The following is a 22,410-nucleotide window of genomic DNA, read 5'->3' as shown; positions in this document are numbered from 1 at the left end:
GTCAATTAAGTTCCCCAGTTCTGCACGCCCCAGTGTTTTACCTAAAGTAAGAAAAAAGGCTGAATTGTATTTGTCTTGGAGACTAATGCCTCATAAAGGGTAGATATCATTTGTCAATCTGAAATGAGTCAGAGTTAGTGCTGCCTTCCATTTTCCAAATAAAGTATTGTTCATTGTGAACCTTGCCTGGTTGTCGTTCATCCTTCCTGAAATTGCACTGGGGCACAAAATAACCAACAATGTCCATATCTGACACACACACAGCCACACAGTCACACACACAAGCAGGGACGGACAGACTTGGAGGTTGGGGGCCCCCAGAATGCATGTGATAGCAAAAGTGTAGAATTGTAGGAAATTAGCTTTAAAACTGCAACATTTGCTTTTAGTCTCACGACAAAATGTATAGAATAGCATTATAAAATTGCTAACTTTTCTTTCTGCACCATGGCAAAATATGTTGAAATGTAGGAAGTTAGCTGATTCCCCCCCCTTTCACCAATTATTTGGATCTCAAGCCTGATACAATTCGGCTCCACATGTGACCTCAGTCTGGAAGCACAAATCACCTTTTGCACATGTTTGCACATGACCTGCCATTACCATGACAACCACCCCCAAAATGTTAAGGAACAGTGACAGGAAATGAGCATTGCATCTGAGTGCTACTTCAGAGGCTACATCATGAATGCGCAAATCTGATATGGGTCACATGTAAAACTGAGTGTTGACAGTCAGAAATAAAGATTGGATATGGGGGAAATAGCATAATTGGGTTCTTCAGGTGGTTGTGTAAACATAGCCATGGCGAATGCAATAAATCCGATTTTTAAAAATATAAATAACGGCTTGCTAAAGTGCTAAAATTCAGCATTTTGACATATCCCTCCGTCAACCATGTGTCACTTCTAGGAAGATTCCAACCCACTTAGTCCCAAAATGTCTCCTAATTTTTACCATCATTGAAAGACTTAGTTATTTTGTTGCTTTGACAGGTAAAATAGAAACTAGAGAACATCTAATGTGATGGACCATATGACTGGACAGATACTAGAGAAAATCTAATGTGATGGACCATATGACTGGACAGATACTATAGAACATCTAATGTGATGGACCATATGACTGGACAGATACTATAGAACATCTAATGTGATGGACCATATGACTGGACAGATACTAGAGAACATCTAATGTGATGGACCATATGACTGGACAGATGCTATAGAACATCTAATGTGATGGACCATATGACTGGACAGATACTAGAGAACATCTAATGTGATGGACCATATGACTGGACAGATACTATAGAACATCTAATGTGATGGACCATATGACTGGACAGATACTAGAGAATATCTAATGTGATGGACCATATGACTGGACAGATACTATAGAACATCTAATGTGATGGACCATATGACTGGACAGATACTAGAGAATATCTAATGTGATGGACCATATGACTGGACAGATACTATACTGTAGATCTGTGCAAAAACATTATCAGGCAGTGTGGTTTAATTTCACACTTCTTCAGCAATGTGCAAAATAAAAAGGCCACTATTTATGCATCGCTCAGCTGATTAAACTCTAGTTAAATAATCACCTTTTTATAACGCACATTGTTCAAGAAAAGTGTCAAATTAAATTATACTGCCAGATTATAATGCATTTTACAGTACTTTTGCACAGATTAGAACTACATAAAGATGTCACCCAGTAAGTCAATAGGACGAAACCAAAACACAGACACAGGAGGGTTTAAAAAGTAATTGTTTTTTAAATTTCAGGTCCCAAACCACATAGTTACAACATTATGGAATATAACACTGCATCTTGCAACAATACTTTGGAATGATAAACAAGGCTTCTGCTGCAGTCAGATAATAGTTTCCCTGGCATTGAAATGATTTATATTATCTTGTCTTGGCTCTGCTTAGGGTTGAAACATCCTGGTAACTTTCCCAAAGTTCCCAGGTTTTCCAGTAATCCAGGTTGGAGTTTTCCGGAATCAGGAGGGAATACCTAGGAAAACCTGGGAATTCTGTGATAGTTATTACAAGAATAAGGCACTCCTTAGTTAGTCTTTCAGAATTCTATTATAAAAGTCTAGGGTTGAACAGTTATAGGAACTGAACATAAGCAACAACTATGTCTGTTTGTTTGTACTATTAAATAGACAAATAACTTTTATATGAGCAGCTACTGTTTTAAAACGTTGTATGGCAAAATAATTAATACATAATTTAATGTCACCCTGCCATTTTAAAACAAAAGACGGCTACTGTAATATCCATCCAAAAGCACAAACAGCCGAAACTAAATGGGTCAAAGTCTGAGGAAGAGTCTGGAGGTCAGTACTGAGGAGCTAAAGAAGAGACACAACTACACCTGTACTGCCTCTCACCTCAGTCTTGACAACAAGCTGGATGTCAGTTGGGAGTCTGGGGCAGAGAGAGTACACCTATCCACCCTCTCAGCTCTACTGGTGATGCTGCTGATTGTTATTCTGTTGGGCATTTTCATTTGCGTCAAAAGGAGGTGGAGATGCACTGCCTCCCAGTGTAAACTTGCCAATGTTGAGGCAAACGTGTCAGAGGAAATTAACCTTTCTTCAGATTCTGAGACCTAATAAAATGTTAGGACACTTATGCAACTTTGTCAATTCAGCTCAATTTATAATGAAAATATGACTGAGCACCTATGAGGGCAGACACAAAATGTGCAAAATATTCTGTTATTGTCGGTCAATCTTCCCTTCCCCTCAACAAAGGACTGTAAAGGATCAGTTTGGGGAGACTGTTGAGAATAACAAATATCTGGGCATTAGTCCAGATCTGCATTTATATATTGTATACGCTGGTTTGGCATCCTGCTCATTAACAAAGATAATCTTTTAATTATTTCTGTAATCTGTCATTTATAATCATGACTATTCATTAATTTCACAATGCACTTTATATCTGTAGTCAGTGCCATGAACAGTCCTTTAGTGTTACTTTTCCCCAGTCAAATATTCAGGCATATATTTCCACTTCAAGGATCGACCACAACATAGAAAAATATGCGTTTGATTATAAGATCTAGTACAACTGTTATTTTATGATGAACACCGAATGGTATATCAAAAGGCTGCAAAGCCAATGTCTCCAGTCCACATTTTGAAATAAGTATCCTTCCATGTTACCTGCTTCTTAATAAGATCAGATAGGTTCGAACCTAAGTCTCCTGCACACCACATTACTGTGTTAGCCTTCTGAGCTAAAGCCTAGAACCACTGGCAACATTAGATTTCCTAAACCTGCTTGGTGCATTTTTCCATGGAAAAGCCATAAACATAACTTACCTACATTTCATTACCAATGTAAAGGGCAGGTGCTCATAGACTGTGTTCCAAATGGCACCCTATTCCCTACATAGTGCACTACGAGCCCTGGTCAAAAGTAGTGTCCTACAAAGACAAAAGAGTGCCATTTGGGTTGCCGCTATAATCATTGGCTTCAGTCAATTAAGTTCCCCAGGTCTGCACACTCCAGTGTTTTCCCATTCAACATCCTAAAGGTAGAGAAAAGGCAGAATTGTATTTGTCTTGGAGACTAATGCCTCATAAAGAGTAAATGTCATTTGTCAATCTGAAATGAGTCAGAGCTAGTGCTGCTTGAGAGCAAATATTATTATGGCACAAATACTGTATATGCTTTCGAAAACATGCACACACACACACACACACACACACACACACACACACACACACACACAGGGCTGCTCTGTCATATCTCCCCATGCTATATTTAATTAATGAATCAAGTCTTCTTAATTATCTGGCATTTCTAACCAGATCCTGCCTCAGCAGTTCTGTCCTTCTGAGTGTAACGAAACAGTGGATCTTGTATTCTACCAGCCACAACCCAGACTACACCATCGATTAACACTGTTGCAGAAGGCTACAGTGACTAGTGTAGGGAAGGAAACTCCAAACATGGTAGTCTCTAGGGGACACACTGGCACAGTCACACACACAAGCAGGGACTGATGTATGCACACACACACACACACACACACACACACACACACACACACACACACACACACACACACACACACACACACACACACACACACACACACACACACACACACACACACACAGTTTCCAATGAAAGTTTTAATAGTGTCATCTAACTGGTCTATGGCTGCACGCGCAAAATGACTGTGGTTAGACAATCAAGACACCAAGCTAAATCCAATGGCAGTAAACATGTTAAAGTTGCACTGAATAAATAATCTGGGCAGCCCCAGTTTCCAGATTAAGGTGGGTGAAGTCATTTCCAGACTGACACCAGAGTGAAAGCACCCCCTCTTCCTCATTCCATCCTGTTACAAACACACTGGGGCTTGTTGTGCAATTAAACTGAACGTCTTTACTTCAGATCCCCATGTTAGCAACTCATACAAACTTTTGTGACCCTCACACCTCCGAGGGTCCTACTGATCTCCCCAAACAATTCCAAACAAACACAAACAACCAACCACAAACGACCCCAAACAACCATAAACAGGTACCCAAACGAGCCACAAACAACCAAAATCCCCAAACAGATACCTCAAACAGATACCTCAAACAACCAAACTAGCTACAAGCTAAGCCCTGGACCAGAGCTAGTTAATGTGGCCAAAGCTAGACCAGAGTTAATGCGGACCAGAGTTAGCTAGCCACTAGCTACACCCTGGACCAGAACTAGTTAATGCGGACCAGAGTTAGCTAGCCACTAGCTACACCCTGGACCAGAACTAGTTAATGCGGACCAGAGTTAGCTAGCCACTAGCTACACCCTGGACCAGAACTAGTTAATGCGGACCAGCGTTAGCTAGCCACTAGCTACACCCTGGACCAGAACTAGTTAATGCGGACCAGCGTTAGCTAGCCACTAGCTACACCCTGGACAAGAACTAGTTAGTGCGGACCAGAGCTACACCAGAGCTGGTGTGGACCAGAGCTAGCTAGCTACTATCCATACCCTGGACCAGAACTAGTGACAGATTATAGCTCTGGTCCAGGGTGTTAGAACACTGCATGCACACATACTAACTGAGACATAGAAGATACCATCTGAAACGCAAGCGCATGCACTTTGAGGTTCGCAGACCAGGTGGCCTCAGCGCGCATAATCTGCAGCTGGATGCTTTTCGTTGTTTGGGGTTGTTTATGGTTGTTTGGTGTACCTTTTTGTCATTGTTTGGGGTTGTTTGTGGTTGTTTGGAGTTGTTTAGGGATCCTGTTTGGGGTTGTTTGTGGTTGTTTGGCAGCCCTGTTCCACAGTGTATTTATGCAAATAATTCAAATATTTTCTTTATTTGAACAAAAAATACAAATTAAATATATATAATTGAATTCCCACCAAAATCCCTGAACTCCATGCATTATTTGTCCGTGCCAGTAAAATGTTTTATGTGCTACAGATCTTACTTAATTTGATCAAGTTTTTGTCACTGAGAATTTGTCTGCACAACAGGAAGTGCAAACTTGTATTTTAGGTTTAAAAAGGCTTCTAAAGTTTGTAATTCACACTTTAAAATATCAGACTTGACCTGCCCTAACAAAAAATATCAACGCCTATAAAAAAAATGTCATTATTTATAATCCACATAATAATTGACATTTCCTGTTGCTGCAGGATTATTTTCCTGCTGTAGCAAACTGGCTCAAATTAAGATGCAAATCTGTATAATTCAGTCAATACCTGATGGATTTTAAAGAGTAAGTTTGGAGCATCTTCATCCATTGTCCAACTGTTGCATTTATTAGAATTCTTTTTAGAACCTTTTAACAATTTTGATGACTGTCGGTATTGTTTGTGGTTGTTTAAGGTAGTTTGGGGTATCTGTTTGTGGTTGTTTGGGGTACCTGTTTGTGGTTGTTTGGGGTACCTGTATGTAGTTGTTTGGGGTACCTGTATGTGGTTGGTTGGGGTACCTGTATGTAGTTGTTTGGGGTACCTGTATGTGGTTGGTTGGGGTTGTTTGTAATTTTTTGTAGTTGTTTGGGGTACCTGTTTGTGATTGTTTGGGGTACCTGTATGTAGTTGTTTGGGGTACCTGTATGTGGTTGGTTGGGGTTGTTTGTAATTTTTTGCAGTTGTTTGGGATACCTGTTTGAGGATGTTTGTAGTTGTTTGGTGTTGTTTGTAATTTTGTGGGGGGAGGGTTGCTTGGGGTTTGCTTGTAATTGTTTGTGGTTGTTTGGGGGACCTGTTTGTGGTTGTTTGTAATTTTTTTGTGGTTGTTTGGGATACCTGTTTGTGGTTGTTTGTGGTACCTGTTTGTGGTTGTTTGTAGTTGTTTGTGGTTGTTTGGGGTACCTGTATGTGGTTGTTTGGGATACCTGTTTGTGGTTGTTTGTGGTACCTGTTTGTGGTTGTTTGGGGTACCTGTTTGTGGTTGTTTGTGGTACCTGTTTGTGGTTGTTTGTGGTTGTTTGTGGTTGTTTGGGGTACCTGTATGTGGTTGTTTGGGATACCTGTTTGTGGTTGTTTGTGGTACCTGTTTGTGGTTGTTTGGGGTACCTGTTTGTGGTTGTTTGTAGTTGTTTGTGGTTGTTTGGGGTACCTGTATGTGGTTGTTTGGGATACCTGTTTGTGGTTGTTTGTGGTACCTGTTTGTGGTTGTTTGGGGTACCTGTTTGTGGTTGTTTGGGGTACCTGTTTGTGCTTGTTTGTGGTACCTGTTTGTGGTTGTTTGGGGTACCTGTTTGTGGTTGTTTGGGGTACCTGTTTGTGGTTGTTTGTGGTTGTTTGGACTGATTAGTAGGACCTCACATCCTTGCACACACACTGCATGTAATACATTCTTAAAGCAACAGCATTCAATACTCAACTGAGCTAGAACCCCACATTACTGAACACATCCAAAATAACAGTCACATTCATAAAAAATGTGTATAATAGTTTCCCCTTCGTTATCACAGAAAAGTCATGTGTCCTCTAAGTTCATGAATTTAGGCAACAAGTTATTACAAGGGTATATTTTGTGCAAGATTTTAAAGTGATTTAAAAAATATATATTTGATATACAAAATTCGTGAGGGAGCAACCAAGCTTTCTTCCATTCAATGTCAGTTACATGTGCGTTCCAGAAGAATGTTCTTAGAGTAAAAAGAATAATTACAAAATCCCTTTAGAATGTATTATTACATTTCTTATCCAGCAGGGGGAATCCTTCTAACAAAAGTTGTGCATCTACAGTATCTTGACATGCTCTCCAAAACACAAATGAGATTTCATTAATTGAGTAAGTCCTGAAGGAATTGCTTTGCATATAGAATACAGTTCTTTATAATGTATTGGGAAGTTATATGTTTCTAATAACTTTCTATAAAAGAGTATATTCCCTTCTTTATCAAATAAATTAAGCACCGATATAATATTTATATCAAACCGCTTAGGGAAGAATAAAGACTCGTTTTTAACAACATTATCTTTGTTGTTCCACAGAAGTGTTTTGTGTGGGGAGAAGTTGTGGTCATAACATAGTTTCCAGGCTAAAAGGGCTTGTTCGGGAAATTTGGACAGTTTGTTGGGTAATTTTGCTGGAGAATAGTTGCAATTCCACAAAAAAATTGAAGACCACCCAATTTCTTACAAATATGACAAGGAATAAAGTACCATATGGTTTAGTTTAAAGGTATTGTTGATATCAATGAAATCCAGTACTTCAAGCCCACCACCAGCTCTTTAGTTTGAAATTACAGATTTCTTAAGTTTGTGTTGTTTATTTTTCCATATAAAGTCCAGGAAAGTTTTGTTGATATCCTTGCTGGTTGGATCAGCTACAAATAGGGATAGAGCAGGGTAGACGACGTTACAGACCCTCTGATTTGGACAATAAAACCCTTCCAATAATAGAGAGGTCACACTGGAGCCAGTTATTAAAGATGGATTTAGTTTTCTTTAATCTCTAAGAGAAATTGAGATGTTGACAGACAATATAGTTTTTCGCCATATGCACCCGTAAATATTTCACATTACATTTTCACTGGAATATTCTCAATAGATTGGTAATTTGAGTTACAGAGGGACAATATTTCACATTTATTTAAGTTAAGTTCCAGACCAGAAGCTGAAGAGAATGATTTGATAATATTAAGTGCAATAGTAACTTGATCCTTGTCTTTTGGAAACAGAGTTGTATCATCAGCTAACTTTAATATTTGTATTTATTTTCCAAATATTGAAATACCTTTTAATAAGTGGTGTAAAGTACTTAAGTAAAAATACTTGAAAGTACTACTTAAGTAGTTTTTGGGGGTGTCTGTACTTTACTTCACTAACCACAATACCTGTGTTCTCCCTCCGTGGCTTTAGCAACAAAATCGAAATGCGTGCCACCATGTGGGCAAAACAGGATGTTGGCTTAGATTGTTAACATGTAAACTATATTTTGTATCCAATGTTTATTGAAAACAAAGACATTCGCACAATGACCACTTGTTATTTCAAATACAGCGTTACAGTTGTTGGTTAGCTAGCTAGCGAATTGTAGCCTTATTTGCATTGACATGAAATCAGTCAAAACACCTCAAAACAAGACATGGTATCAATAACATGATGAAACATGCTGAAATAAGCCACTTGGCAGTGTCATTCTTGCTAGCAATCTGGCCATCCAGAATCACAACAGGCTGATTTATGCCCCATGGAAGCGCGCACATCGTTTTCGTGACGTTGTCAGCCAACCCATCTATGTAGCTAGATGCTAAATAATTGTATTGTAAACACACACACACAATCTATTCACTTACTCCTACAAATACAACAGTCTCTGTGTTTGCTGAGCTGCATCTTCAATTCCGTATGTCCATCTTCTATGAATTGGAGAAAAAAACTAACAGCTATGCAGCTTTGTTTTTTCAACAGATAACTTCACATTAGCTAGCTAATTGAGCTGACGTTACCAAAAGTAGCTAACGTCATGTTAGCCTTAAGTTAGCTAGCTATCTTAATTAGTCATTTTTAGCATATTTGGACAGTACTTGATTAGACAGTAATTGGTTAGTTAGTGATACTTTGTCGGGTGGTGAAAGGAGTTCCAGCTGTTGGATTCAGTGTCCAGATAGCTAATCAATAATTGTACTGTCAAAACCCTGCTCATAAAATTTGCTAGCTTGCTAATGAAGCAGCACTGCTAGCTAGACTGGGTAGTCCCTCACGTTAGTTAGTTAGCTTAACGTTATCTGTCAGTGCAGCTTTTGAGTCAACATGTTGAAATTTAAGTTACTCGAATCTGGCTTACTGTGAGGTCAATAACTCTGAATAACATCATCATGGGCTAACAAAATGTGCTATAGTAGGAGTGTAACGGTGTAATAAAATTGTTACATTCCTGCATAAAATGGGTATTTTGCCACCTCCTGGTAGATTAGTGTGTTTACATTGTCTAATACACTCAGTAATAAAGGTATGGGATTCTGGGTAATCCAGAGCAGATTTATGGAGAATTGCTGTGGGTGAGTTGAACATTGTATAAAGTTGACATCAGATCATAAAACCCACATGGAAAACTGAGGTTGCTGGCCAGTTCTTCATCTGGATGAGGAGTATTCTCAACTGCATCAGTTAAATCATCTGGTAAATCTCGTTCATCGCTTTCAGCGGATTGCATGAGCCAGTTCACTGTCCATGTATCACAGTCCTCTTCTTCACAGGAATCTCCTCCTCTCTGTAACGTTCCTTCTACTGGACAGGGGAATTGACAATGAAGCCATCTGTGAGATACCAGGTACACTTCCACAGATGGCTTCATAAGAAACAACTTCTCATTTAGAAAATGGCCTATGTGGCATCGATATAAGTCAGAAACATTTATTGTACTGTCAAAATTGACTACAAAGTTTAAATAGGATCATTTTGGTCATAAAGTCAGTCTCGACCAAAACTGAGTTTTGTTAGACTTGTGGTCGTGACTGCATCACAACATAAATATAGGTTGGGTTTGTTTCAATCCTGCACACGGCTGGCAGCACACAGGTCAATTTGGGTTGACTTTGAATATCCCTATGGGCTAGTTAGGGACCATCGGTAAATTTCACAATGTACATGGGACAATATGTTAAAATTCCAATAGCTTCACATTTCAATGACTTCAAAACCTCAAACCAACTATAAATTGTAGAAATGCATATACAAATATTGAAAGCATTTAATGAGAAAACTAAAAGGTATGCAACATGAAAATATTGTCTTATTTACTTTGTGTAATTTATTGACGGTCCCTAACTAGCCCTGGAGATAGGCTATCCAAAGTCAGGTCGCACACTAGCCGGCTGAAGCTAATTGGCAAAATAATTTGGCTAACTCTTCCCACATCAAACCACACCCTGAAACCAACTCACGGTTGAATTCAGTCATGGCCGCTAGCATTTCTTCATTAACCAAATCTAAAACGAGGCCAAATCAGGAAGTGCAGTCATCCTTTAAAACAAACTAATGACATGTTGCACCTCTACCTTGCTACCTTTCAGATGAGCCGAGGAGGAGGACAGATGAGAACAGCAGGCCAGTAGAGCACTTAGAACAGCAGCAGCCAGGGGCAAATGGTAGGGAAGAGGATGATTTAGGTGACCCAGACACAGGCCCAAAACAAGTTAAACTACCCCAGTATCCCCTTGACCGTTTTGGATTGCAAAACTAAAGAGACACACCAGACAAGATAAACAGACAGCAACAGAAGAATAGGATATGATGGAGAGAGACACCAGAAGAACAGAACAGGCAATAACAGAAGAGGAAAGACAATGGAGACAGTAACAAACAAGAACCTGAGACAGACAAGACACAAACAGCAACAGACAAGACACAGAGAAAGTGACAGAAGATGGCAGATGGAGAGAGAACAGAGGTGGGATGAGCACAGACTAGACTGTGTCACTTCAAGCTCCTCTATAGATTCTAATTAGTTTGATTTATTTGCACAAATTATAACAGGTGAAATACAGACAGTGAAAAAGTAAAACATGGTTTACAAATAATTTGCAGGTGAGGTGAAAAGGCCTGTGAAATTAATATTTAAACAATTGTTTATAACCAGGACAGGACGAGAGAGGAGAGAGAACAAGAGACAGCAACATATACAATACTAAGAGACAGCAACAGAAGAGGGCAGACAAGAGAGACAGCAAGAGAAGAGGGCAGACAAGAGAGACAGCAAGAGAAGAGGGCAGACAAGAGAGACAGCAAGAGAAGAGGGCAGACAAGAGAGACAGCAAGAGAAGAGGGCAGACAATAGAGACAGCAAGAGAAGAGGGCAGACAATAGAGACAGCAAGAGAAGAGGGCAGACAAGAGAGACAGCAAGAGAAGAGGGCAGACAAGAGAGACAGCAAGAGAAGAGGGCAGACAAGAGAGACAGCAAGAGAAGAGGGCAGACAAGAGAGACAGAACAGAAGAGGGCAGACAAGAGAGACAGCAACAGAAGAGGGCAGACAAGAGAGACAGCAAGAGAAGAGGGCAGACGAGAGAGACAGCAAGAGAAGAGGGCAGACAAGAGAGACAGCAACAGAAGAGGGCAGACAAGAGAGACAGCAAGAGAAGAGGGCAGACAAGAGAGACAGCAAGAGAAGAGGGCAGACAAGAGAGACAGCAACAGAAGAGGGCAGACAAGAGAGACAGCAACAGAAGAGGGCAGACAAGAGAGACAGCAACAGAAGAGGGCACACAAGAGAGACAGCAACAGAAGAGGGCAGACAAGAGAGACAGCAAGAGAAGAGGGCAGACAAGAGAGACAGCAAGAGAAGAGGGCAGACAATAGAGACATCAACAGAAGAGGGCAGACAAGAGAGACAGCAAGAGAAGAGGGCAGACGAGAGACAGCAAGAGAAGAGGGCAGACAAGAGAGACAGCAACAGACGACACAGAGAAAGCACTGAAGAGAGGCATTGGAATGGTGAGCTCACGGAGAGAGAGAGAGAGAGAGAGAGAGAGAGAGAGAGAGAGAGAGAGAGAGAGAGAGAGAGAGAGAGAGAGAGAGAGAGAGAGAGAGAGAGAGAGAGAGAGAGAGAGAGAGAGAGAGAGAGAGAGAGAGAGAGAGAGAGAGAGAGAGAGAGAGAGAGAGAGAGAGAGAGAGAGAGAGAGAGAGAGAGAGAGAGAGAGAGAGAGAGAGAGAGAGAGAGAGAGAGAGAGAGAGAGAGAGAGAGAGAGAGATAATCAGTTTGGCTCATTGGACAGGTCAGAGTCTATGTTTGAAGTTGTTGAGTGGTTTTTGGCAATACACTGTAGATGTATGTGTTCCAGAGTAGAGAGTGTTCCAGAGTAGAGTAGAGAGTGTTCCAGAGTAGAGAGTAGAGAGTGTTCCAGAGTAGAGAGTGTTCCAGAGTAGAGAGTGTTCCAGAGTAGAGAGTAGAGAGTGTTCCAGAGTAGAGAGTGTTCCAGAGTAGAGAGTGTTCCAGAGTAGAGAGTAGAGAGTGTTCCAGAGTAGAGAGTGTTCCAGAGTAGAGAGTGTTCCAGAGTAGAGAGTAGAGAGTGTTCCAGAGTAGAGAGTGTTCCAGAGTAGAGAGTGTTCCAGAGTAGAGAGTAGAGAGTGTTCCAGAGTAGAGAGTGTTCCAGAGTAGAGAGTGTTCCAGAGTACAGAGTGTTCCAGAGTAGAGAGTAGAGAGTGTTCCAGAGTAGAGAGTGTTCCAGAGTAGAGAGTGTTCCAGAGTAGAGAGTAGAGAGTGTTCCAGAGTAGAGAGTGTTCCAGAGTAGAGAGTGTTCCAGAGTAGAGAGTAGAGAGTGTTCCAGAGTAGAGAGTGTTCCAGAGTACAGAGTGTTCCAGAGTAGAGAGTAGAGAGTGTTCCAGAGTAGAGAGTGTTCCAGAGTAGAGAGTGTTCCAGAGTAGAGAGTAGAGAGTGTTCCAGAGTAGAGAGTGTTCCAGAGTAGAGAGTGTTCCAGAGTAGAGAGACCCACAGTAGCAACTGGAATTGAGTACTGGCAGTGTCTGCTGTGGCTGGTGGGAAGGTGCAAGTTACCTGAAAAATATCTAATCTCTCAATGTTCTAATCTCCCAATGTCCATCTTAAAGTGCACCAAATTCATGCATTTAGCTGTTGAAATTCCCGGACCCCTACTGGCTTTGGGCTAAGCCCCCAATTTCTTCAAATTCTAAAAATGGCCCTCATGTGAGCTGCACTTTGAGCTCCTGCACAGCATCCCGGCAGTCCTAAATCCATGTCCATGGTGCATATTTTTTCAGAAGTCAACAAAGAGGAGAGGTCGACGAAGAGGAGAGGTCAACGAAGAGGAGAGGTCGTCTCCACGTAGTTTGGGAGGAACCCTATGTAGTATGTTGCCATGCCGAGGCTTGAGGCTCAGGTAAGGTAACAATGGCATCCACATGAGATAGGTTGGGGTCATGCCCTGGCTGGAGAGCCTTTAGCCAAAGAAGTTGATGTCTGACACCTTGAACATACACTTTTCAGTGTTGAGTGTGGCCCCATTTTCAGAGAGTTGACAAAACACCTGCTGCAAACACTAATCGTGCTCTACCTGTGATGCCCCGTGCACCACAATGTCATCCAGATAGATTGATACTCCAGGGATGCCTACCAGGAGAAGTGTCATAATCTTCTGGAAACAGCTGGGGGCAGAGGTGAGTCCAAATGGCATGCGTTTGTACTTGAACAGCCCATGTGCGTTATATGAACTCAGTGAGATCTCGACTGTGGAGGTATCCCTGCCTCAGGTCTCGGTGGACTCATAGAAATGAGTTGTGAGCTCCTCAGCGGTTGGTAGCGGGTACTTGTCGGGATAATTGCTTTGTTAATGGCCCTGAGGTCCATGCAGATCTGCTGAAAGCATTGCACATGCAACCTTCTTCAGACTGTCAAATTTCACTGGCAGACTCTCCCAACAGTGGATAATGGAGGCCCCCTGATCTCTCTCAGTCCCTTCCAGTTCTTTGCGCAGCTATGTGAATTTTGATGACCAAAGGGAGGATGCCTTTAGCTCGATCAGCTGCATTTCAAAGTCCTCGATTCCCATCCACTGAAACACAGACAGATCCAAGTTGCTCTCCTCAAAGTTGTCTGGCTTGATCAAAAAAGAAAACATTGGGCCATGTTGCTTGAACTCTTGAAATATGACAGAGAACTCAGACTTCAGCTCCCCCATGTACACACCGATAACGTCAGTACTGACAGTGTGTCGCGTTGACAGCCCTTTGAGTTGCTTGAAGTAGCGGAACGTTCCCCTTTGAAAATCCCTCGAGTAGACTTCTAGCATGGCAACGAATGCCTTCCATGCATCGTACAGATCCAGCACTGTTTGGCCTGCACCCTGCAGGCGCAGGTTGAGCTCATTGAGATGACCTGTTATGTCAGTGAGAAACATCATTTTTACAAGCCAATCCTCGTCCTCAAGCTCTGGGTAGTTTTGGCCCTTTTCAGCCAGAAAGGCTTTAAGCCTCCACGAACCATTCCAGAACCTTCCCTCCACTTAACCACCTGACACTGCAGTGAAGAGGCAAGTCTTTGTGGATTTGTTCCATCTCTTCCAGCAGTGACCAAAAGTGTCTGTGTCAAAGATGAGCGATTTAAATTCACAATTTTAACTACAGTAGCCATCACAGTACCTAAATCGGAATTTGAAATCTTGGAACACAGATTCTCTTGGTGAATGATAGTGAAATTTAACCATGGGGTGGCCAATCTTATCTTCAATCAACTTTGCGAATCCTTTATGTTTCTCCACCATAGCGGGGGCACCGTCAGTTGTAATAGCGAATATGTTTATAATATCGACACCTCTCTCCTCAAAATGATCAGTGAATGGTTTTGCTACATCTTCCCCTTTAGTAGTACCATGCGTGGGTTTTAGACAAAGCAGCTCCTCATTTTCAGTTGAAGTCGGAAGTTTACATACACTCAATTAGTATTTGGTAGCATTGCCTTTAAATTGTTTAACTTGGGTCAAACATTTCGGGTAGCCTTCCACAAACTTCCCACAATAAGTTGGGTGAATTTTGGGCCATTCCTCCTGACAGAGCTGGTGTAACTGAGTCAGGTTTGTAGGCCTCCTTGCTCGCACACACTTTTTCAGTTCTGCCCACAAATGTTCTATAGGAATGAGGTCAGGGCTTTGTGATGGCTACTCCAATACCTTGACTTTGTTGTCCTTAAGCCATTTTGCCACAACTTTGGAAGTATGCTTGGGGTCATTGTCCATTTGGAAGACCCATTTGCGACCAAGCTTTAACTTCCTGACTGATGTCTTGAGATGTTGCTTCAATATATCCACATCATTTTCCTTCCTCATGATGCCATCTATTTTGTGAAATGCACCAGTCCCTCCTGCAGCAAAGCACCCCCACAGCATGATGCTGCCACCCCCGTGCTTCACGGTTGGGATGGTGTTCTTCGGCTTGCAAGACCCCCTTTTTCCTCCAAACATAACGATGGTCATTATGGCCAAACAGTTCCATTTTTGTTTCATCAGACCAGAGGACATTTCTCCAAAAAGTACGATCTTTGTCCCCATGTGCAGTTGCAAACCGTAGTTTGGCTTTTTTATGGCGGTTTTGGAGCAGTGGCTTCTTCCTTGCTGAGCGGCCTTTCAGGTTATATCGATATAGGACTCGTTTTACTGTGGATATAGATACTTTTGTACCTGTTTCCTCCAGCATCTTCACAAGGTCCTTTGCTGTTGTTCTGGGATTGATTTGCACTTTTCGAACCAAAGTACGTTCATCTCTAGGAGACAGAATGCGTCTCCTTCCTGAGCGGTATGACGGCTGCGTGGTCCCATGGTGTTTATACTTGCGTACTATTGTTTGTACAGATGAACGTGGTACCTTCAGGCGTTTGGAAATTGCTCCCAAGGATGAACCAGACGTGTGGAGGTCTACAATTCTTTTTTCTGAGGTCTTGACTGATTTCTTTTGATTTTCCCAAGTTGTCAAGCAAAGAGGCACTGAGTTTGAAGGTAGGCCTTGAAATACATCCACAAGTACACCTCCAATTGACTCAAATGATGTCAATTAGCCTACCAGATGCTTCTAAAGCCATAACATGATTTTCTGGAATTTTCCAAGCTGTTTAAAGGCACAGTCAACTTAGTGTATGTAAACTTCTGAACCACTGGAATTGTGATACAGTGAATTATAAGTGAAATAATCTGTCTGTAAACAATTGTTGGAAAAATTAAGTGTGTCATGCACAAAGTAGATGTCCTAACCGACTTGCCAAAACTATAGTTTGTTAACAAGAAATTTGTGGAGTGGTTGAAAAACGAGTTTTAATGACTCCAACCTAAGTGTATGTAAACTTCCGACTTCAACTGTACCTGCTCTGAGTCACAGTATCTTGCAACAACTGCCAGACGTGGAATGTCATTCACATCCACACCCTCATCAAGAGCCACACTAAAGGGGTGGTGGGGTTGGAAAGTAATAAAGGGAAATACACTGCTCAAAAAAATAAAGGGAACACTAAAATAACACATCCAAGATCTGAATGAATGAAATAATCTTATTAAATACTTTTTTATTTACATAGTTGAATGTGCTGACAACAAAATCACACAAAAATTATCAATGGAAATCAAATTTATCAACCCATGGAGGTCTGGATTTGGAGTCACACTCAAAATTAAAGTGGAAAACCACACAACAGGCTGATCCAACTTTGATGTAATGTCCTTAAAACAAGTCAAAATGAGGCTCAGTAGTGTGTGTGGCCTCCACGTGCCTGTATGACCTCCCTACAACGCCTGGGCATGCTCCTGATGAGGTGGTGGATGGTCTCCTGAGGGATCTCCTCCCAGACCTGGACTAAAGCATCCGCCAACTCCTGGACAGTCTGTGGTGCAACGTGGCGTTGGTGGATGGAGCGAGACATGATGTCCCAGATGTGCTCAATTGGATTCAGGTCTGGGGAACGGGCGGGTCAGTCCATAGCATCAATGCCTTCCTCTTGCAGGAACTGCTGACACACTCCAGCCACATGAGGTCTAGCATTGTCTTGCATTAGGAGGAACCCAGGGCCAACCGCACCAGCATATGGTCTCACAAGGGGTCTGAGGATCTCATCTCGGGACCTAATGGCAGTCAGGCTTCCTCTGGCGAGCACATGGAGGGCTGTGCGGCCCCCCAAAGAAATGCCACCCCACACCATGACTGACCCACTGCCAAACCGGTCATGCTGGAGGATGTTGCAGGCAGCAGAACGTTCTCCACGGAGTCTCCAGACTCTGTCACGTCTGTCACATGTGCTCAGTGTGAACCTGCTTTCATCTGTGAAGAGCACAGGGCGCCAGTGGCGAATTTGCCAATCTTGGTGTTCTCTGGCAAATGCCAAACGTCCTGCACGGTGTTGGGCTGTAAGCACAACCCCCACCTGTGGACGTCGGGCCCTCATACCACCCTCAAGGAGTCTGTTTCTGACCGTTTGAGCAGACACATGCACATTTGTGGCCTGCTGGAGGTCATTTTGCAGGGCTCTGGCAGTGCTCCTCCTGCTCCTCCTTGCACAAAGGCGGAGGTAGCGGTCCTGCTGCTGGGTTGTTGCCCTCCTACGGCCTCCTCCACGTCTCCTGATGTACTGGCCTGTCTCCTGGTAGCGCCTCCATGCTCTGGACACTACGCTGACAGACACAGCAAACCTTCTTGCCACAGCTTGCATTGATGTGCCATCCTGGATGAGCTGCACTACCTGAGCCACTTGTGTGGGTTGTAGACTCCGTCTCATGCTACCACTAGAGTGAAAGCACCGCCAGCATTCAAAAGTGACCAAAACATCAGCCAGGAAGCATAGGAACTGAGAAGTGGTCTGTGGTCACCACCTGCAGAACCACTCCTTTATTGGGGGTGTCTTGCTAATTGCCTATATTTTCCACCTGTTGTCTATTCCATTTGCACAACAGCATGTGAAATGTATTGTCAATCAGTGTTGCTTCCTAAGTGGACAGTTTGATTTCACAGAAGTGTGATTGACTTGGAGTTACATTGTGTTGTTTAAGTGTTCCCTTTATTTTTTTGAGCAGTGTATATAATTTAATCTTATTATTATATGTAGTAGAAAGCGATGGATTAGAAGAAGTCTAAATAACCAAGCCATAAAGTTAAATGTAACTTCCATGTATGGCCAGCTATGTAAACTTTAACATTGATTTATCCTGCAATAGATGTCGTTCAATTGGTAACATACATTTTTGTCTTCTTCTTAAAGGGAAAGTAATCTAAAAGTAACGGAATGTAATCAGATTAGCTGTTTAGAAGCCTCTTGAACCTAGACATGGCACTCCGGTACCACTGCAAATAGTCTGGCTAGCCATTTGATTAACTGTTCAGCAGTCTTATGGCTTGGGGGTAGAAGCTGTTTAGAAGCCTCTTGAACCTAGACATGGCACTCCGGTACCACTTGCCGTGCAGTAGCAGAGAGAACAGTCTATGGGTGGCTGGAGTCTTAGACAATTTTTAGGGCCTTCCTCTGACACCGCCTGGTATAGAGGTCCTGGATGGCAGGAAGCTTGACCCCAGTGATGTACTGGGCCGTACGCACTACCCTCTGTAGTGCCTTGCGGTCGGAGGCCAAGCAGTTGCCATACCAGGCAGTGATGCAACCAGTCAGGATGCTCTCGATGGTGCAGCTGTAGAACCTTTTGAGGATCTGAGGACCCATGCCAAATCTTTTCAGTCTCCTTAGGGGGAATAGGTTTTGTCGTGCCCTCTTCACGACTGCCTTGGTGTGCTTGGACCATGTTAGTTTGTTGGTGATGTGGACACCAAGGAACTTGAAGCTCTCAACCTGCTCCACTACAGCCCCGTCGATGAGAATGGGGGCGTGCTCGGTCCTCTTCTTTTTCCTGTAGTCCACAATCATCTCCTTTGTCTTGATCACGTTGAGGGAGAGGTTGTGAACAGCCATCCACAACAACCAACCTCTCTGATTCAGAAGGGTGCGGTTGTTGTGGTTGGCTGTTCACAAATCTATATGTATATTTTAACCCAATAATCATTTAATTGAAGACGTTTAAGCTGCCTATCAATCATTGTTTTTGCAACCAGGGGTGTATTCATTACAGAAACCGTTTATCATTTAAGAACCAAACGGAAGCTAACAGAGAAAAACAAGAGTTTCTATTGGACAAATGCAGGCAGGTCCCTCCCGTTTCGTTCAGTTTAAGATACTTTTTGCAACAGAATCGACGTAATGAATACGCCCCAGTGGACAGCCAGTGAAAATGCGTTCTTGCAACAGCTGCCTGCGGATCACAGCCTATGGAATAAAAGTTTGAGTTCCTCCCTTCTAAGCTCCCCTGTGGTATTGTGCTCCATACGGTCATAAACTAGTTTAATTTAAGAAGACCACGAGTGGGGCTTTTATTTTCTAAATGGAAAATTACCATCTCGTTTAAATTTTTCAACTCGAAGCAATGAGCCCATTCAGTCCTCCATCACAACAAAATCAAAAATAACAGATTAGGCTAATTAGTGGGTTATGCTCAGGTTAAACAATTTGGCAAATCTATATTTCCATTTTATGTTATAAAATATCAAATGTCCATAACTGTATAATATCACTCCTCTCCCAGGTTCAGGATCACATTCTCTGTGGGTACTTGGAACATATATAAGCGGAGAGACGCCTTTCCCTGAGTTTACGGTTGTGGTGATGTTGGATGATGTTCAAGTGGGTTACTATGACTCCAACATGACTGTATTCAAAGACAAAACCGAGGATGATGAAGCTCAGGACGCAGCTAATGTATTTGGAGATATATACCAGGGGATGAAAGACAGATCAGTTGAACTAAAGCACCACTTTAATCTCACGGAAGGTGTTCAAGTTCAGCAAAGATGGACTGGCTGTGAGATGTTTGACAATGGTGAACCGGCCTTGGCCATGTTGAAGAACATTTTCAATGGCATTTATGAAGATTATGCGGTATATTACAACATAACATATTCAACATATAATGCTGGTAAAATACTACCAGGATGGGATGGGATGATACACGCATACAAAAGAGGACTTTGTGAGAAGGTTTACTTTCCCATTTGCATCAAATCACTGAAGAGAATCCTGAAGAGAGACAAACACTTTGTGATGCGTAAAGTGCCTCCCAGACTGAGGTTGATAAAGAAAGAGGTTTCTGGAGGGCTCCAGGTGAGCTGCCTGGCGTTTGGTTTCTACCCCCGCCACATCAACCTGACCCTGCTGAGAGACGGCCAGCCAGTGGCAGAACAGGAGCTGGCAGGTGGGGAGGTGCTGCCTAGTGGAGATGGGACCTACCAGCTGAGGAAGAGTCTGGAGGTCAGTACTGAGGAGCTAAAGAAGAGACACAACTACACCTGTACTGCCTCTCACCTCAGTCTGGACAACAAGCTGGATGTCAGTTGGGAGTCTGGGGCAGAGAGAGTACACCTATCCACACTCTCAGGTCTACTGGTGATGGTTCTGATTGTTGTTCTATTGGGCATTTTCATTTGTGTCAAAAGGAGGTGGAGATGTATTGCCTCCCAGTCCAAATTTTCCAACATTGATGCAAAAGTGTCAGAGGAAATTAATCTTTCTTCAGATTCTGAGACCTAATATATTTTTGGGACACTGATGCAACTTTGTCAATTCAGCTCAATTCACAATGAAAATATAACTGCCAGAGCACCTATGAGGGCAGACACAAAATGTGCAAAAGATTCTGTTATTGTCGGTCAATCTTCCCTTCCCCTCAACAAAGGACTGTAAAGGATCAGTTTGGGTAGACTGTTGACAATAACAAATATCTGCGCATTATTAAGACAGATCTGAATTCATATATTTTATAGGCTGGTTTGGCAACCTGAGCATTAAAAAAGGTAATCTGGTAGTTATTTCTGTTATGTCATCTGTAATTTCTAATCATGACTATTCATTCATTTCACAATTCTATCTGTGCTGTATTAGCTGATATCCAGTATCTTAACCAGAAGGAGAATCATGTGATCATGTGTATGAGGTCTGTTTATTATTGGAATGCCTTTACAGTATATCTGTTTTGTATTGTATGTAGTGTATGTTCATCCTAGCTGCACAATAATACCCTTTATTACAGACAATAAAATGTAGCTTAATCGATTAATGCATTGATTCATTTTAACTACGACATTAATTAAAGCAATGTCAAGTATACCTTAATTTCTCTCAGGAACTTGTTTATCACTGTATCATTCCAGTTTAAGACTGGCATGAGTATTCAACTAAAGTGAATGCTGTATGCATTATAAACAATTAAACAGTTTTATCATAGAATGCCTTTAGTAGAGAATGAATCTGTTCGATTGTAGTCAGTGCCATGAAAAGTCCTTTTCTATTTTACAGTAGCACACCGCTTGTTCTAAACATCATTTGTTTAGTGTTACTTTTCCCCAGTCAAATATTCAGGCTTACATTTCCACTTCAAGGCTGGACCACAACATAAAACGTAGCTTTTGAATATAAGATCTAGTTGAATTAACTGTTATTTTGTATTGAACACTGAATGGTATTTTTAATTTAATCTAATTTTTCTCACTGCACCATGGCAAAATGTTTTGAAATGTAGGAAATTAGCTGATTCCCCCTCTTTTGCCAATTATTTGGATCTCAATCCTGATACAATTCGGCTCCACATGTGACCTCAGTCTGGAAGCAAAAATCACATTTTATTTGCTCTGAAGTGTTTGCACATGACCTGCCATTACCATGACAACCACCCACAAAATGTTAGGGAACAGTGACAGGAAATGAGCATTGCATCTGTGTGCTACTTCAGAGGCTAAATCATGAATGCACAAATCTGATATGGGTCATACAAGAAGTTCTGTAGTGATTCCTATGTTGTTGATGTGAAGAATATTTGTTGATCTGTGGTGTGTAATGACGAGCAACCAGACGCTGCACTTGACACAATTATGAAATTGCTTATCCCAGTTACTAATAAGCATGCACCCATTAAGAAAATGACTGTAAAAATGGTTAAATCCCCATGGATTGATGAGGAATTGAAAAATGGTATGGTTGAGAGGGATGAGGCAAAAGAGATGGCAAATAGGTCTGGCTGTACAACCGATTGGCAAACGTACTGCAAATTGAGAAATCATGTGACTAAACTGAATAAAAAGAAAAAGAAACTACACACTGAAACAAAGATAAATGACATAAAGAATGATAGTAAAAAGCTTTGGAGCACCTTAAATGAACTCCGCTCCATCATTCATTGAATCAGATGGCTCATTCATCACAAACCCCACTGATATTGCCAACTACTTTAATTATTTTTTAATTGGCAAGATTAGCAAACTTAGGCATGACATGCCAGCAACAAACGCTGACACTACACATCCAAGTATATCTGACCAAATTATGAAAGACAAGCGTTGTAATTTTGAATTCCGTAAATTAAGTGTGGAAGAGGTGAAGAAA

General features: G+C 41.9%; 1 protein-coding gene across 1 annotated transcript; it reads left to right on the top strand.

Annotated features, from left to right (window-relative positions):
• Positions 1-2,329: 2,329 nt before the first annotated feature.
• LOC311125964 (major histocompatibility complex class I-related gene protein-like) lies at positions 2,330-20,648 on the top strand (the record flags this gene model as incomplete). The annotated part of the gene is made up of 2 exons (XM_084199987.1): positions 2,330-2,399; positions 19,562-20,648. 2 exons carry the CDS (start codon positions 2,330-2,332, stop codon positions 20,560-20,562), a joined length of 1,071 nt encoding a protein of 356 aa, XP_084056113.1. The 3' UTR covers positions 20,563-20,648.
• Between the last annotated feature and the right edge of the window lie 1,762 nt (positions 20,649-22,410).

The sequence above is a fragment of the Coregonus lavaretus genome (genome assembly GCF_964263955.1).
Source record: "Coregonus lavaretus genome assembly, contig: HAP1_SCAFFOLD_631, whole genome shotgun sequence".
In the NCBI taxonomy this organism is placed as follows: domain Eukaryota; kingdom Metazoa; phylum Chordata; class Actinopteri; order Salmoniformes; family Salmonidae; genus Coregonus; species Coregonus lavaretus.
The sequence above is the reverse complement of the archived record's forward strand: the minus strand, read 5'-3'. Positions and strand labels throughout refer to the sequence as shown.